Source organism: Rhipicephalus microplus, chromosome 10, assembly GCF_043290135.1.
Source record: "Rhipicephalus microplus isolate Deutch F79 chromosome 10, USDA_Rmic, whole genome shotgun sequence".
Classification (NCBI taxonomy): Eukaryota; Metazoa; Arthropoda; class Arachnida; order Ixodida; family Ixodidae; genus Rhipicephalus; species Rhipicephalus microplus.
Window position 1 is genome coordinate 46614776 of NC_134709.1, and position 16077 is coordinate 46630852.

Here is a 16077-nt window from a genome sequence, read left to right on the forward strand (position 1 = left end):
GCACAGCATGACGGGCAGCAAACGAAAAAAGGAAAACCCGCCGCACGCGTGTAAACCTACGGGCGGCGCTGCGCATGCATTGTTACAACCAAATCTGGTCCCGCCAATTTGTCAGGATATCGCTCGTCGCCATCTTACATCTATCCCATGTCGGTCAAACTGTGTGAAGTTTTAGATACGTTGGCGGTACACGTTAGGCGGTCCACACTTGGTGTCCTCGAGCAACGAGCACACCACATCGCAGAGGAGCAATAAAATTTATTAGTTGTTTGAACATTCGCTCGTTGGCGATGAAAAGCGAGTGTTATCTTCGAGGTGTTACGATGAAATAACGGACATGAGTTTTCGCGACGCACGTCAATCTAAGAGCATAAAAGTGTCTGCCTAAGACTGGGGTGTTGATGCCGCATTGGCCGACTGAGAGGTGATGTTTGTTCTACTGAAGTTCACGGTAGAGCGGCTTTGCGAGGGCCACGAACGTCTGTGTGGAGCACATGATGCAAGGCTTCCCTGGCATCACACTTTCTCTAACCGGTAGTCCTGCTGCTATGCCTTCGGTTCGGCGAATCCAGGTCATGCTGGTGTCCATACCCGTGTGACGGTCCACGTAGTGAATGTGGATGTAGATGATGGATGGTAGCCGGCGGGCCATGGCTTCAACAATAATTCGCACGTTTGGTGACTGCAGCTTTTTCTTTGTGAGCAGGCACACGCGTTCCAGAGCTCTCGCCGGATATAGGAAAGTCTGAAAAAAACAAACAAACAAGAAAGCTTTGTGAACTGATATTGGGCCACTGCAGCGCTGAAATGGCTAAAGTATTTTATATTTTCACACATTTCTTAGTCACCACCTAATAGCCATGCGTACGTTAACCCCTGAAGCTCGCCTATCTCACCGTATTGTGCACTTTCGAACAGGTGCCCACACTAAAATATTTTGTTTTTTTCCCAGAGCAACAAAAGACAAACAACGGATTGCACAATATGTTGCCACCTTCACCTTCCATGAAAAAGAAACCTCATTATTTCACGTCCCGTATACTCAATATCATTACGCAATATGAAGGACGCAATATTTCCCAATAGGCAATCTGTGTAATGTAACCGCCACTGCATATTTTTACAACCCTATTGATTTTATAGTTGTCTAATCTTCAGGTAAAACACTCTCGGCATCATAAGGAGATTAAAATAGAATTGGTAGTTACCTAATAAGTACAAAACACAAAGCTACTAGTGAGGCATGTGTGGTTCTGGGGACCAGGGGGATTACAATCTAAATAGATGGGGCGTGCAGACATGGACACAAGAAGGCAATTGAGTCCGGACAGGACCAACGCCTACTAACAACTGAGAATGCGGACAACGACAGAAAAGAAAAGCCGGGAAGCTCATCTGCGCTTGCCCGAATATTACGCGAACCTATCAATTTGTGTTGTCCCGATGAAAGATAAGCGCTAAAGCATATAATTTCATCTTCATGCAACTTAATATACGGTCGACTCACACGTCTAACACTACAACTGTTATGTAATGCCTCAACGATCGGACGCGTGTGATGATTCTTATGGTAGTACAGCACTGCGTAGTAATGATGAAACGCGTGCGCGCTATAGATATAAAGCTCCAAATTTGAGTACAACCCCATGCACGTCACGTCATCTACTTGCGGTGAAGGCGCAGCTTTAATGGTAAACGTAAATTATACGCGGAAAACTGTAGGAATGTTTCATTTACGTTACCACCGTACGTGATAGCAACGTGATAGCATATACGTGATAGCAACAACGTCGCATTTACACGTCGCATTAACTTTTTCATCGTGGTACCCTATGGTGACATCCCGGGTTTAAAGTGCGCCGTAGTATACAGCCAGAATGACTCAACGAAATTTAGGATAAAATTTGTATGTTAAGTGTACGAATTGCTTTCAGGACAATGTTCTTCATTGTCAGCGATTGGGAACTACGTAGCCGGGAAAGAGGTGGTCAAAATTCAGGACGATATACGTTGACTGGCGCGGGAAACACAAGGTGGCATCTCTGTCCACGTTTTCTTCGTACACGTTTTCCAGCCTGTTAAGTATCTTCCAACAGTGAACGTTGTCCCATTGGCAACGAGAAAGAAGAGCAATTTAATAACACAAAAAAATTGTGTTGTCTTCTCAGTGTGCCTTCTGACGAGAAAGCGCCGCTGGGAGAGAGATGGCTCTCGAAGTACATACCTCGAACGATTGCTCGTAAAAGTCGATGAGGGCCATCTTCACGATGAGGGAGCGGAGGGTTACGCTGGAAGACAGAGCACTCGATAGAGCCCTGTAGTTGAAACGCGGTACGTCAGAGTCGTCAATGTAGCGCACGTGGGAAACCGATAAGCACTGTAAGAAATCCAGAGAAACCAAGTTTGGCACGTTGCTCAACGTAAGACGACCGGAACGGATGCCAAACGCGATCGCATCCGCAGGTTCGATGACCAGTTTGTTCGCGCAGCTACGGCAACTCTTGTGACGGCCGTCCAAGTTGAGTCGGACGTCCAGGTCTTCAACACTGCCGAGCATGAGGGCCAGCCGGCGCACGGCACCTTTCGCGCGTAGGCCACAGGGCGGAAGGGACAGCGCTCGGAGGCACTGCAGAGCGGGCACATCCACCACCTGTGTGAAGTCGAAGCCATCGCCGAAGTGAAAGGAGCTGACGTTTAGCTCAACGAGGTTGAGAAACGTAGCGAAAAAGCAGCGCAGAGCCTCCTTGTGCATACGGCTGATGGTCGGGTACGCCGTTCGATCAAGGCTTTGATCGTACAGCAGGACGCACAGGCTCGGTATCTGGCTCCAGTTGTGCCGAGAGCCGGCATTGAAAAACTGCTTCCCGATATCCGGTGTGTCGACGGCTGCAAGAATTACTGGCTCAAGCGGGAACACCGCATTGCGTGAGAAGGCCAGGTCTTGCAGCTGGGCGCAGTTGAAGGCCTGCGATGTCTTTCGGAATACCACGTTTCCGTGAAGGTTGATGCAGTAACGCAAGTCCACCGGCTGACCACGGTCTAATTGGGCCGTGCAGGGTGCCTCGCAGGTGCACACAAGCGTCTCAAGATTAAGCAAGTGGTCGGCCATGGATGAACACGTCGCCGCGCAGAAGTACGAGTTGACTTCTTGCGCGAAGTGAACGTGTAGGTCCTCCAGAAGTGGGCAGTACTGCAGGAACTGCAGCAGCACCTTCACGTTAACTTTGTCCGCGACCTCGACGTACATCTTGCGAATCTTGGTCTCTTTACGCTCTTGCACGTTTGCCAAATGCCGCAACTTGAGAAGTTCTTCCTTGGCGTCATCCTTGGCGTCGACGAGCGAGAACTTGAGCTCCGTGACGTTCGGCAAGGAGACGAGTAGCCGCTCCAGAAGAAGGCTAGCCTTCAGGGGGCATGCAATGCACGAGAGAGTCCGTAGGTTTTGTAAGTCGGAGACGACCGACAGCAGTAGTGCTGGTACCGCTACGATGCAGTTGGATATGTCCAGGGAATGCAAATTGCTTTTTACTTCGGCTATCTCGCGTCGGAGCACGTCCTCGCTGGCGTTGGCGGGCAATTCGTACGACGACATTGCCAGCACATCTGGGGTGGGGCTTTGTACGGCTTGGTCCGAAGTTACACTGGTCGCTGGTACGACCACACTGCTGCCAGACTGCCCTGCTAGTGACGGCTCACTTGTTTCACACAACTCTCGCGATGGTTGGGAGCCCATGTCGCCAGAGAATATCTTGTGAAGGGGGCGTTTACACCCCTTAAAGAGTGTCTGCTGACTTTTGATAACGTTGAGCGCAACATTTTGTCAATGCGATCATGTTCCCCGGATATCGTCTGTGCGAATTACGGCGCTACAGATAGCAGCTGTTGGTGTGTGCCTAACGCCTGCACATGAACATTTATGGAATGCTGTTTGCAGCGTTTGTTTGTTATGAGTGCTACTCGACGTAATTGGTCGCTATTGGCCGCGAGGGCCTCCACTAGAGAGGCCAGCGCTGCGATCGTTTTGACGTCACATATAAGATGCGTCGTTGTGGAATAGGACAGCCTTGCTTTCGCGACACCACTTGCATCGTCCTCCATGACTGCACCGGCGGTTCTTAGTCACAATTCTACGATGCAAATTAGACACGAGAGTGTCACCGGCAGCACCTACTCGTACTTTGCTCGCCCGTACTATCAGGTCTTACCGCTTCTTTAAGCATTGAGCTTCAAAACAAAGGGAAGCACGCGTGGTGTCCACAGCAAAAGCGCAGGAAATGCTGTTTTCTAGCAGACAAAGCCTACCGGGCATATTATTAATGACGTCATCACGTAGGTGGCGCTACGGCATGTCGTCGAGGCCAGTAAACAAGAACTGGATTATGATTCATGTATACTTACGCATTCGCGGGGACAGTATCGGTGTGGTTAAGCAGTCGCGTTTGATCACCATTTACTGCTTGTTCTATGTATGAAGACGAAAATGCTGTGGGCCCGCGTGCTCAGATTTGGGTGCACGTTAAAGAACCCCAGGTGGTCAAAATTTCCGGAGCCCTTGACTGCGGCGTCTCTCATAATCATATAATGAATTTGGGACGTTTAACCACACATATAAATTTATTCTTAATCTGTGTCTCATAGCTTCTCGTTATTTTTGAGAACTTACCCAGAGAATCTTTCATGGGCCTCACATATCGAGTCTACCTGTGCCACAGCATCACGTTCACTGGGCTACCTACGCCGCAACTTGAGAAATTCCCCTACTAATATTCGAAAACCAGCCTTTCTTACCTTTATGCAGCCAATATTTGAATTCGCCTCAGCAATTTGGTCTCCTCATCAAAACTACTTGATTATTATGGTAGAAAGGATTCAAAATAGAGGTGCCCGCTTCATATCACGAACGAAACTACGACATCACGTCAAACATAACGCAAATTAAATCAGACCTTCAGCTGCCGTTATTGGATAGCCGTCGCAGTATTGCTCTTCTCTGTCTGTTCCAGAAATATATTACCTCTAATAAACGAACGCGGCTTCAGCTTCAAACACCTCACTCTTTTTCACGCAGATTGCATGATCAGTTCAGCTTCATGCGCAAATACGGGTCAACTAATGCATTCAATTCATCACCACTGCCTTGGGCCGTTCGTCTTTGGAATGACCTCCCTGATTGCATAGCCTCCATATCTAATCCCGATACATTTCGCCGTCAGCTACTCACTCTGTTCACCATGTGACCCTGTTTTTGTATTCTGAGTGCATTGCGTAACGGTGCTTTATATTCCCCTTGTCTTTTATTTTAAAATGTATCCCTCTGTCGCCATGTTCATATCAACAAGTGCTGTATTCCCTCAAATTTACCTCGCCCTGTATAGCCTAAAATGTGATCTCATTAATATATATATATATATATATATATATATATATATATATATATATATATATATATATATATATATATATATATATATATATATATATATATATATATATATATATATATATATATATATATATATATATATATATATATATATATATATATACATATATATATATAGTTTTTCGTTGTTTTTGCACTGATCCTGCCTGTAAACTGTTGGTTACCTCTCTTTACCATTCCGATTCCTCCCCCCCTTACCCAATGCCCTGTTCTGTATATATATATATATATATATATATATATATATATATATATATATATATATATATATATATATATATATATATATATATATATTTATATATATATATATATATATATATAGTTTTTCGTTGTTTTTGCACTGATCCTGCCTGTAAACTGTTGGTTACCTCTCTGTACCATTCCGATTCCCCCCCCCCTTACCCAATGCCCTGTTCTGGGGCCTGTAAGGTTTTTTTTGAATAAAGAAGAAGATACGACGTAGCGATTCCAAGCGGTTTCACTTGGGCAGCTGCTATTTTTTGTTCGCGTTTAAGGATTCGCAACACCATCGTGATAATGCACTGAAACCACTCTTGCGGATTGCGCATGTGCTCGAGATATTTCCGTTACTGAGAACCTACATAAGCAGTCTGGATTTATTCTAGGAAGCGGGACGAACCATCATTTATTTTGAAGGAACGTTCCCGCTCTGTAAATCTTAAGAAGGGACTTCGCATATGCTCTAATGTTAATTCTATAACAATTGATGGGGTCGTACGCCTCAAAAGCACGACATGATTTTTAAAAACGCCGAAATTGAGAGCTTCGAAAAATTGAACCTCGTTCACTGGCTTGCCTAGGTTTTCAATATAGGCGAGAATATTTCCATTTTCGTTTTACCAGATGGAACTGTAGTGCTGCGGTCATTCGGCCCTCACGCGAATGATGGATAGTACGTCAGTTTTCCCATAGCATACCTGTTCGAGGCTTCGAACGCATGGTGGATCGAAAATGATGAGTATAGCTTGTCTTAGCGCGGTGCATACAGGAGAAAAAAGTAGAAGGCGCAGACGTAAAGAAAGGCAGGCGCTCAGCTTCCAGCTGTTCGCAGTCTGCTCGGCTTTTGGAATTTCACGTGTCAGCTGATTCCGAGAACGGCCAACAACGATGCAGCTGTACAGATTAGGGCAGCACCCACAATCTCTTCAGTGCGCTACCCATTCGCCCGAGTCCCTACACTTCCGAAAATGACGTTTTGTGCCGTTCTTTTGAAGTGGTCCCCGCCCTGGAAAAGAGGGCGCGTTGTTATTTCCGACCACGTCTGACGAAGTGGGTTTCGCATAATGGGACGTAAGGATAAAAAGGGTGGTCAGTTGGTGACATCAACTACTGCGGTTTGGCAATAAACATTATGAAGACAGTTTGATCGAGTGTACACGTTAACCGTCAGCGATGCTGCGCCATGTACAGTGGTGAGCACTGTTAGGGTGAACACGCGAGCGCGTGGCTGACGGCACTGTCAGCGCCACGTAACAGCCATCGTTGGAAACATTGCACATGCGCAGCAAGTGCTTTGCGAAACACGCTTTCCACCGCGCACATCACGTCATCAATACGCTTGTTCGTCGTCTGCTGGCCGCATTTTTTGTTCGCTGAGCTGATACCTTCTGCATTTTATGGTCCATCTGGATTGAAGATTGGCGCGTGAAGGAAAAAAGTGAGTGTAAGAGGGATAATTATTAAACTTATTATTCAAGAAAATTGCACTTTTGCAATTGAAGTTAAACAATACCATGAGAAAAAATATAAAAACATGAGCAAATCTAATAGCGAGTCATGTGACTTCTTACAGCAAAGCTATTCTGGACGGTAACGAGTCGTAAAGTGATCGAGAATATTCCCGATCGGCTTTCAGCCTTTCCCACTTATTGCTGACTTGCACCCACAAATGGTCCGAAGTCGCGGAATAGAGGGGCTTCCTTGCCAAAGAAGCTTCAGACGGCCCCACACGTTTTCTATCACATTCAGGTCCACTCCTTTCGGAGGCCATTGTATAGCTGCATGTGCTGCTCCACCTGGAACTCCTTGACAGCCCGCGCCGTGTGTAACGGTGATCGGTCCTGTTTAAACAGGTAATCACTGTCTGGGAATAAACTGCTCGCATATGGAAACAGCACATTGTTCAAAATGTTGCAGGATTGTTCTGATGATAAGTGTCCACGTATACGTTGCAGGGGCCCTAAACCATATCTTGAAACAGCACCCCACACGCTCACACTCGATCTCCCACTGGCAGAAACACCTTGCACGTTGTCTGGGTCGTTCCTGCGTGGCATTTTGACGTTAACTGAAACAATTGTTTTTCAAAGCAGGAAGTTTGCCTCACCGTGTGCCTGGTAGTCTCCAAACACGCAATCTTTGGTCTTGTCGCGTCGAAAACGTCGACTCATCCGAAAAGATGACGCGACCCCACTCTTCTGATGTCCATGCTTCGTGCAACTCAGCGAACTGCCGTCGTGCGTCCTTGTGTGCCGCCGTTAGTAGTGGCTTCTGCGCTGCGACGCGACTGCGAAGGCCTGCGACGTCGAACAGTGGTGTCCTAAACGTCCAAATTCAAGCCCTCGCGTATTGCCGGGGCTGGCAAGAAATGGTTACGAACAGCAGCTGCAACTATGAGGGCGTCTTCATCGTCTGTGGTAGCTTTAGGGCGGGGCGCGCGGGGTGCATCCTGAATGCGACCTTCATACTTGTAGGCTTGAATTATCCTGTTCACAGTCTTCAGGGGCCTATTAACTAAAGCGCCAATATACCTCTGGGAATAACCTTTCAGGGAAAGATCAACAATTGAGCGCCGTTAATCATCAGGAACCCTAGCCATAATACGATCTGGCGACAGAATTAACGGCTGCAAAAGATGTTTGGTTGTTTTTATGCAAACACAACAACCAAACAAAAGATGTTTGGTTGTTTTTATGCAACGGCGTTGCATGCACAACAAATTTGAAGGGAACTAATAGACACGCCCACATAGGTAAACAAGTTTTTTTTTTGTCTTGTTCTGTTCAAACACGGATGTTTAAAGAAATCTTAAAATGCAGGATGCATGGGCTTAGAAAACAAAAATGCGGCTAGCAGACGACGAACAAGTGCATTCATGACGTCATGCGCGTGGTGGAACAATTATTTAACGGAAGGCGTGATGCGCATGCGCAATGTTTCCAGTGATGACCGTAACGGGGCGCTGACAGTGCCGCCGGCCACGTGCTCGCGTGTTCACCCTAACAGTGCTCACCGCTGTACAAACACAACTGCCCGAAAAAGAATCTCGTTCTTACGTGCTTTCGCTGAACGAATATAAAGCGGGTGTTTTTCAATTCTTGACATTGCAAGCTAATTCCTCAAGATTATGTCTTGACAAACTGTCGACAGCACGTTGCCCTTCCGGCCAACCTTTAGGAGCGACGTTCCTTAGGGTGCCGGCCTGTCCATCCTCCGACGGTGTATGTAGCCACGAAACTGCACGAATCTATGAGAACAATATCTGCAATGTAGACAGGCCTGACTTGTCATATTGTTGCTGCCATCCGGAACCACCACTTTATAGCAGAATGCCTGTAACATAATGGCAGGCACTTGACACACCACCTGGGGTTCTGTAACGTGCACTCAAATCTGAGCACACGGGCTTACAACATTTCCGCCTCCATCGGAAATGCAGCCGCCGCAGCCAGGATTCGAACCCGCGACCTGCGGGAGCCACCGGTGGCACGTACGCGAAAGAGTGGTCTTTATAATGTCCGCTGGATGGCGGCACTTGTATATGATAATACATGATGAAAACCTGCGAGATAGCTATACTTCGAGTGTTCACTAGATAGACGGATGGACATACAGATAGACAGATAGACGGATGGACATACAGATAGTGTTCCGGCATATTTTTAAACTCTGGCTAACATACGTAAGACACCTTGTATACTTCTATATTCTTAAGAAAAAGTAAGGACACAACTCACGGAGATAAAATAAAAGAGGACAAGATAAAGTGTCAATCTGATACTGAATTAACTTTAAAAAAAAAGGCTTCTTTGCTATATACACGCGGACATGTGGGCAGTTACAGTCGTAGAGGATGATGGCGAGCAATATAAGGCTTATGACATCACGATACTAATGCACTCTTGCTTTACGCAGCGTGCAGACGTGTCACTGAAGCAGACCTCTCGTTTCACATTGATAAAACACGCCCCCGAAAGTTCACCTGCTCTAGCGTTCTTGCTCTTTCCGAGTATGTAAGTATTGGTAAGGTCCGGCCTAGACCTGCTGTGTTCACAGTACATAAGTAAATGAAGACTTATCTTATTTTAATCGTACGTCGTACGTTCTTGACCTACCATAACGTAGCGTGTGGTCTCGCCGATATAAACTTTGCCGCATGTAAGCGGAACTTCGTAGACCACGCACACCAAGCAATGTATAATAACCCTGCATGCTTTTTGCACCAAAGGTGCATTATTCAATAATAATAATAATAATATTATTAATAATAATAATAATAATAATAATAAGGGGGTTTAACCACCCAAAACAACCACATGAATATGAGAGACGCTGTAGTGGAGGGCTCCGGAAATTTCGACTTCCAGGGGTTCTTTAATGTGCGCCAAAATCTGAGCAGACGAGCCTGCAGCATTTCCACCTCCCTCGAAAATGCAGCCGCCGCTGCCGGGATTCGATCCCGCGACCGGCGGGTCCGCATCCGAGTGCCTTATCCAGGCAACGAAGAACTTTTACGGCGCTGTGATGCGTAGACAGAGGTGGGCCAAATTCTGTGGAGCTGAAAAACCAACAGGCATCGCGTATTTGTTCGCATCTTCCATTCAGTATAGAGAATACGGCGAGACCTGTTTTTTTTTTTAATCCACCAGTGGTTTGTTTGCGGCACCTTCAGTTTCTGAACCCCGCCGCGGTGGTCTAGTGGCTAAGGTACTCAGCTGCTGACCCGCAGGTCGCGGGTTCGATTACCGGCTGCGGCGGCTGCATTTCCGATGGAGGCGGAAATGGTAGGCCCGTGTACTCAGATTTGGGTGCACGTTAAAGAACCCCAGGTGGTCAAAATTTCCGGAGCCCTCCACTACGGCGTCTCTCATAATCAAATGGTGGTTTTGGGACGTTAAACCCCACAAATCAATCAATCAATCAAACCTTCAGTTTCTGAAAAAAAATTCCTCGACCACTAATATCAGAACAAGTGTATCCGGCTGACTTTAACCTCTCTATTTGGTGGTTCAAACTTTCCTGCATTTTGCGACCACGGGACAGCGTCAGCGCAGATTCTAGGCACATTGAGGCTATTGCCGTCGCAACAATAAACTTCGTGAGCGTCGATTCCTAGGGTGCGAGGTCTTCAAGAGAGCGAAGGCAAGTAGGCCTAGCAAAATTGTCGTCGACGTGCCAGTCTGATAGCGTCGAGGTTAACTAGACAAACTGCAAATCGTCAACTAAAGGCACCTCAAGGGTGAAGAAAAGCCCTTTCACACGCTATTTAAACAAAAGAACACCGTCCACTGCAGCAGCGATAGTTCCGGAAGGGTTTGATTTTAAGATCACTAAGACATTGTAAACGTATCTCAAAAACGTGTAGCACTAGTGCAGCGTGAGAAATAAAAACCAACTTTCAGTCAACAGCAGCTCGGAGCAAATCGCATAAAACTGGCGCAACAAACAACCTATACAGATACTTTGACGCTAGATATAGTACAAATAGTCGTTCGAGGAAAGAAAATTTCACAAAGCAAATAAATTATCAACTGAGATACCAGCATTGACCTCGACAAAAACTACTCTATTTTGCTCAGTATAAGCTCGAATGAAATGGTAACAGTGCCTGCTTCGAATAAGTTAAGGCCAGTGGCTTAATAAAAAAAACTGCTTCAACGTTTATTTCTGCGGCCGTAGTGTTGGTTGGAAAGCTGCGAAATTCTTACGCCTCTGACAACAACTTCACATATTGTACAGGAACTACAGTACACGTACACTGAACTTGTAATATTAAATTAGACACAGTTGCAGTGTTGAAGTGTTGCGGAATGTGGTGTATGAAAGTTAATGTTAGACTGGAGACAACAGCGCATGCAGAACCGACGAAGACAGAGGCAGTGATGGCGGTCAACAAAAATGTTTATTTTACATGTGCAATAATCAATTTTGCTAAATATACAAAAAACACCCCTGCGCACCAGCTTCACATGTCGCTGTCACTCTGGCATCTTTATCTGGAAAGTCAGAGCTGTTCTTCACACAAAGATACGAATTCGTAGCTTACACAATTTCAACAAGCACGTGAAATGGCGCTGCAGCGACAATTTTTGTTGCGAGAGCCGACTTACGCCGATAAGTTTAGGGCATCTATAAAAAAAGAAAAAGGTTGGGAAAGTGCACACCGATATGCCCTTCAGATTATTTATTTGGTGTAGTGCTCTTGCAGCCGCTCGTTAATACAGTGGCCACATTGGCTGATATTAATTTATTAAAATTTCCAGGCACACAAAAAGAACATAAATATTAGAAGTCCGCAGAACATTCTTAACGTAGTGCAAGATTTAAAAAAAGGGAGTGCCTACATTCCTGTTATTAGCCCGACTTCACTCTTCCGCAGCTCGTGCGCGAAGAGCAAACTTTACCTTCTTTCCGCTACAATAAATTACAATCTTCAGGTGATTGATTGATATGTGGGGTTTAACGTCCCGAAACCAACATATGAATATGAGAGACGCCGTAGTGAAGGGCTCCGAAAATTTCAACCACCTGCAGGGTTCTCTAGCGCGCGTCCATATCAGAGCACACGGACCTACAGCATTTCGGCCACAATCAAAAATGCAGCCGCGATTCGATCCCGCAACCTGAGGGTCAGCAGCCGATTACCTTAGCCACTAGACCAGCGCTGCGGGGCACAATAAGCAGGTATATACATGTGAGGTGACGAACTTGAAAGCTTTACCCTGCACTATGGGCGTGAGATATCTCGACAGACTTGGTGAAAACAAGAATCCACAATACCCTTGAAGAGTGTGGCGAGTCAAATCGAAGTAGTAACTTAGTTTTGCCGCGTTCAAATATCCTGCACACGCGACTTTCCAAAAGCTGGAAAAGTAATCCGTAAGCAGACTTATTTCTCGTACGGAAACTGATATGTCGGGGGGTGTAGAAGCACTTATTAAAACCTGAAGTCATGCTTACCGAAGGCTTCATATGAGAGAGAAGGGCTGTAGTGCAGGACTCCAGAAATTTTGACCACCTGGTATTCTTTAACGTGCACCAACATCGCACAGAATATGGGCCGGTGGCGTTTTGCTTATGCAGAAGATCGTTTAAAATTTGCAGTATAATTTGCACTGGTACAGTGAGGTCCCAGTGGTTAGTGCGATCCTAAAGAAGTCATGAAGGTACCTAAAAACTGTGTGAATGCTTGTCTCCCACAAACTGCTGACAAGATCCCTGCCTCAGATATGTTCAGTTTTAAAAGAGGTCACGTTACTAAGTAACAAAGATACTAGTAAGCAGGAGGTATAAAATGTATATAGCCGTTCGGCAAGTCAGTATTTCGCGGTTAAAAGAGAATGTCGTGCTCGACGTGTACGGACAAAATTTGTGTAGGTGACGATTACGAATGGGTGAGAAATGTGTTACGACGACTCACATAAACCGAAGATCACCAAAGTATCTCTTCAAGACTGATGTCGTGAATTAGCGATGACCTTTTCAGAAGTGCCGTAGCCGTTGTTCAGTCTAGTGCAGCTCACGGTAGTACGGCTTTGCCAGTGCTACGAATGTCTGGGTCGAGCACATGATGCAAGGTTTCCCTTGCATAACTGTTCCTTGACTTGATGAGGCCTCCGCTTCGCCTTCGGCACGGCGAAGCCAGGTCGCAGTGGTTTCGGAGCCAGTTTCAACGTCCACATAGTGGATGTGTATGTAGAAGATGGATTGCAGCTGGCGGGCCATGGCTTCCACGACCTTGTGTGCTTTCTCGGCTTGCAGCTTAGTTGTGGTGAGGAGGCACAGGTGTTTCAGGGCTCTGGCAGGGGATAGCAGGTTCTGAAAAGAAATCATGAACAGTAGGCCAGCTTTGTTAAGCACTTCTACAGCGCTGGTACGTAGTAAGGCTATATTATTTACTCTGAAAGCAAAAAAAAAACAGATATGGGGCGGTGAGGCAGTTTTTCTCTTGTAGAGGTGCCAGCTTTAATAATGCGCCACTGCGAGAGCGATGGAGCTATGAAGTACGTACCTCAAAGGACCGCTGACTGAAATTTATGAAGGCGATCTTGATGACAAGGGACCGGAGAGTTGCATTGGTCCTTAGAGCCCGTGAGAGCGCCTTGTAGTCGAAACGTGGCGCATCAGAAGCATCGATGAACCGAACGTGGGACACCTGCAAGCTTCGGAGGAAATTCAAAGAAACCAGATATGGCACGTTGCTCAACGTAAGGCGGCCGGCCCGTAAGGAAAACACTTGCGCATCCGCAGGTGCGATGTGCAACTGGTTGGCGCAGGAAACGCAACACTTGTGACGGCCGTCCAAGTTCAGGCGTATGTCCAGGTCTTCGACGTCACCAAGCCCGTGAGCCAGGCGGCGCACGGCGCCTTTCGTGCGCAGGCCACAAGGCGGCAGGGAAAGCGCACGGAGGCGCTGTAGAGCGGGCGTGGCCAGGAGCTCCGTGAAGTCGACGCCGCTGCCGAAGTGGAAGGAGCTGACGTTGAGCTCGACGAGGTTGAGAAGCTTGCCGAAAAACTGGCGCACGGCCGCACCGTGCGTTGCACTGACGGTCGGGTACGCGACTTGATCAAGGCGTCGGGCGTAGAGCAGTACGCACAGGCTCCGCAAATAGTTCCAGTTATCCCAAGAGCCGGCAGTGAAGAAACCCAGATCCGGTGTATCAACGGCCACCACGACGACTGGTTCAACCGGGAAAGCCTGATTCGGTGTCACGGCCAGGCTGCGCATCAAGGCGCAGTTGAAGGCCGGCGGCCTCTTGCGGAACACCACGTTACCGTGAAGGTCGATGCAGAAATCTAAGTCCACCGGCTGTCTTGGGTCTGACTGCGCCGTGCACGGTGCCTCGCAGGTGACTGTAAACATCTCAAGATTGAGAAGGTGTCGGACGATGCCCGAGCACGTCGCTGGATTCAAGCCAGATCTGACTTCGTGCACGAAGTGGATGTGCAGTTCTCTCAGGTGTGGACAGTAATTCAGGAAAAGCATGAGCACGTTCATGTTGTGTTTGCCCGCGACCTCGACGTACATTTTCCGGATCTTGGTCTCTTTACCCGCGTACAGAGACTGCATGACCCGGATTTTGAGGAATTCTTCGCTGGCGTGACTCTTGACGTCGACGAGCGAAAAATCCAGCTGCGTGACGCTCTGAAGCGACCTAAGCAGACGGTCCAGAAGTATGCTCGCCTTCAGAGGGCAGGCGACGCACGACAGAGTTTGCAGGTTCGGCAGCTCGGACGCGAGTGACAGTAGGAATGCCGGTATGGCGACAATGCAGTTTGATATGTTCAGCGATTGCAGGTTGTGTCGCACTTCAAGTATCTTGTGACCGAGCGTTGCCTCGCTCGCGTTCGGGGGCAACTCGTACGACGACATCGCGAGCGTGCTCGGGGTGATGCACCAAGCTCGATCGACGGCAGAACTGTGCTCGGGACGACGGTGCTCCTGGCAGGTCGCTCTACGTGTGAGGGCCACGTTGTCTGACACACATATCGCGAGGGCTGTGATCTTATGTCGCAAGTAAGGAACCGGTGATGGGGGCGTTTAAACACGTTTAAAAAAGCCTATCCCCTTTTGATAACGTTCGCTGGTGCCCTTTTTGTCAGTGCTATCATGAACCAAAGAAATCTGAATGCGAATCATCGTGCTACGTATTGCTGGTGTTCCAACAAGACAGTTGCATTCAAACTTGTATATTTTGATGACTTACGTTTGACAAAAGCATTGCCCATTGCGTTTGTTGTTTATCAACAAGAACTCTGTTATGAATTATCTATCGGTAACTATTCACGAGTGGAACATCACTGTTAGTATATCTTTGCAGTTTCCTTCCACCACGAAGCAAATGTATTTCTATTCCTCATGATAGTTGATTAGATTTAAGGAGTTACGGAGTGACCAGATCCTGTTGCGAGCTCTTAATATCACGTGCTACGTAGCGCCAACAGAGAAATAACGGGTGTCCCACACTCGCCGCAATGACAACGGGCAGTGCTCACTGGCGCCACCGTGTTTAAAGTGGACATACATGCCCCCCTAAAGTGGACAGGGGGGGAGGGGGATAGCCCCCAAGGTAGTCAAGTTGGTAGAGCATCAGACACGTGATTAGAATGTCGAAGGTATGGTCCCCACCCCCAGTAAGTTCCACTTATCTTTCTTCACAATTAAATTACGATTACTTCTAACAACATCTCATATACGTTCGATGCGGTGGTCTAGTGGCTAACGTACTCGACTGCTGACCCACAGGTCGCGGGATCAAGTCCCGGCTGCGGCGGCTGCATTTCCGATGGAGGTGAAAATGCTGTAGGCCCGTGTGCTCTGATTTGGGCTCACGCTAAAGAACCCCGGGTGGTCGAAATCTCCGGAGCCCTCCACTACGGCGTCTCTCATA

The 16077-nt window shown here is 47.3% G+C and overlaps 2 protein-coding genes across 2 annotated transcripts; both read right to left on the reverse strand.

Annotated features, from left to right (window-relative positions):
* Positions 1-240: 240 nt before the first annotated feature.
* LOC119181718 (uncharacterized) lies at positions 241-3853 on the reverse strand. The gene is made up of 2 exons (XM_037432960.2): positions 2225-3853; positions 241-745 (listed from the first exon to the last, which is right to left on the reverse strand). The coding sequence occupies exons 1-2, from the start codon at positions 3731-3733 to the stop codon at positions 437-439; spliced, it is 1818 nt and encodes a 605-aa protein (XP_037288857.2). The 5' UTR covers positions 3734-3853; the 3' UTR covers positions 241-436.
* Positions 3854-12222: 8369 nt separating this feature from the next.
* On the reverse strand, positions 12223-15186 carry LOC142774712 (uncharacterized). The gene is made up of 2 exons (XM_075875613.1): positions 13698-15186; positions 12223-13504 (listed from the first exon to the last, which is right to left on the reverse strand). Exons 1-2 carry the CDS (start codon positions 15057-15059, stop codon positions 13196-13198), a joined length of 1671 nt encoding a protein of 556 aa, XP_075731728.1. The 5' UTR covers positions 15060-15186; the 3' UTR covers positions 12223-13195.
* Between the last annotated feature and the right edge of the window lie 891 nt (positions 15187-16077).

What these genes read in the sequence shown, in the direction of transcription:
- LOC119181718 (XM_037432960.2), bottom strand. Translation starts at nt 3,733, where the DNA reads ATGGGCTCCCAACCATCGCGAGAGTTGTGTGAAACAAGTGAGCCGTCA. An exon ending in TTTACGAGCAATCGTTCGAG is followed by an intron (nt 746 to 2,224) that starts GTATGTACTTCG and finishes TGTTTTTTTCAG; the next exon opens with ACTTTCCTATATCCGGCGAG.
- LOC142774712 (XM_075875613.1), bottom strand. Translation starts at nt 15,059, where the DNA reads ATGTCGTCGTACGAGTTGCCCCCGAACGCGAGCGAGGCAACGCTCGGT. An exon ending in TCAGTCAGCGGTCCTTTGAG is followed by an intron (nt 13,505 to 13,697) that starts GTACGTACTTCA and finishes ATTTCTTTTCAG; the next exon opens with AACCTGCTATCCCCTGCCAG.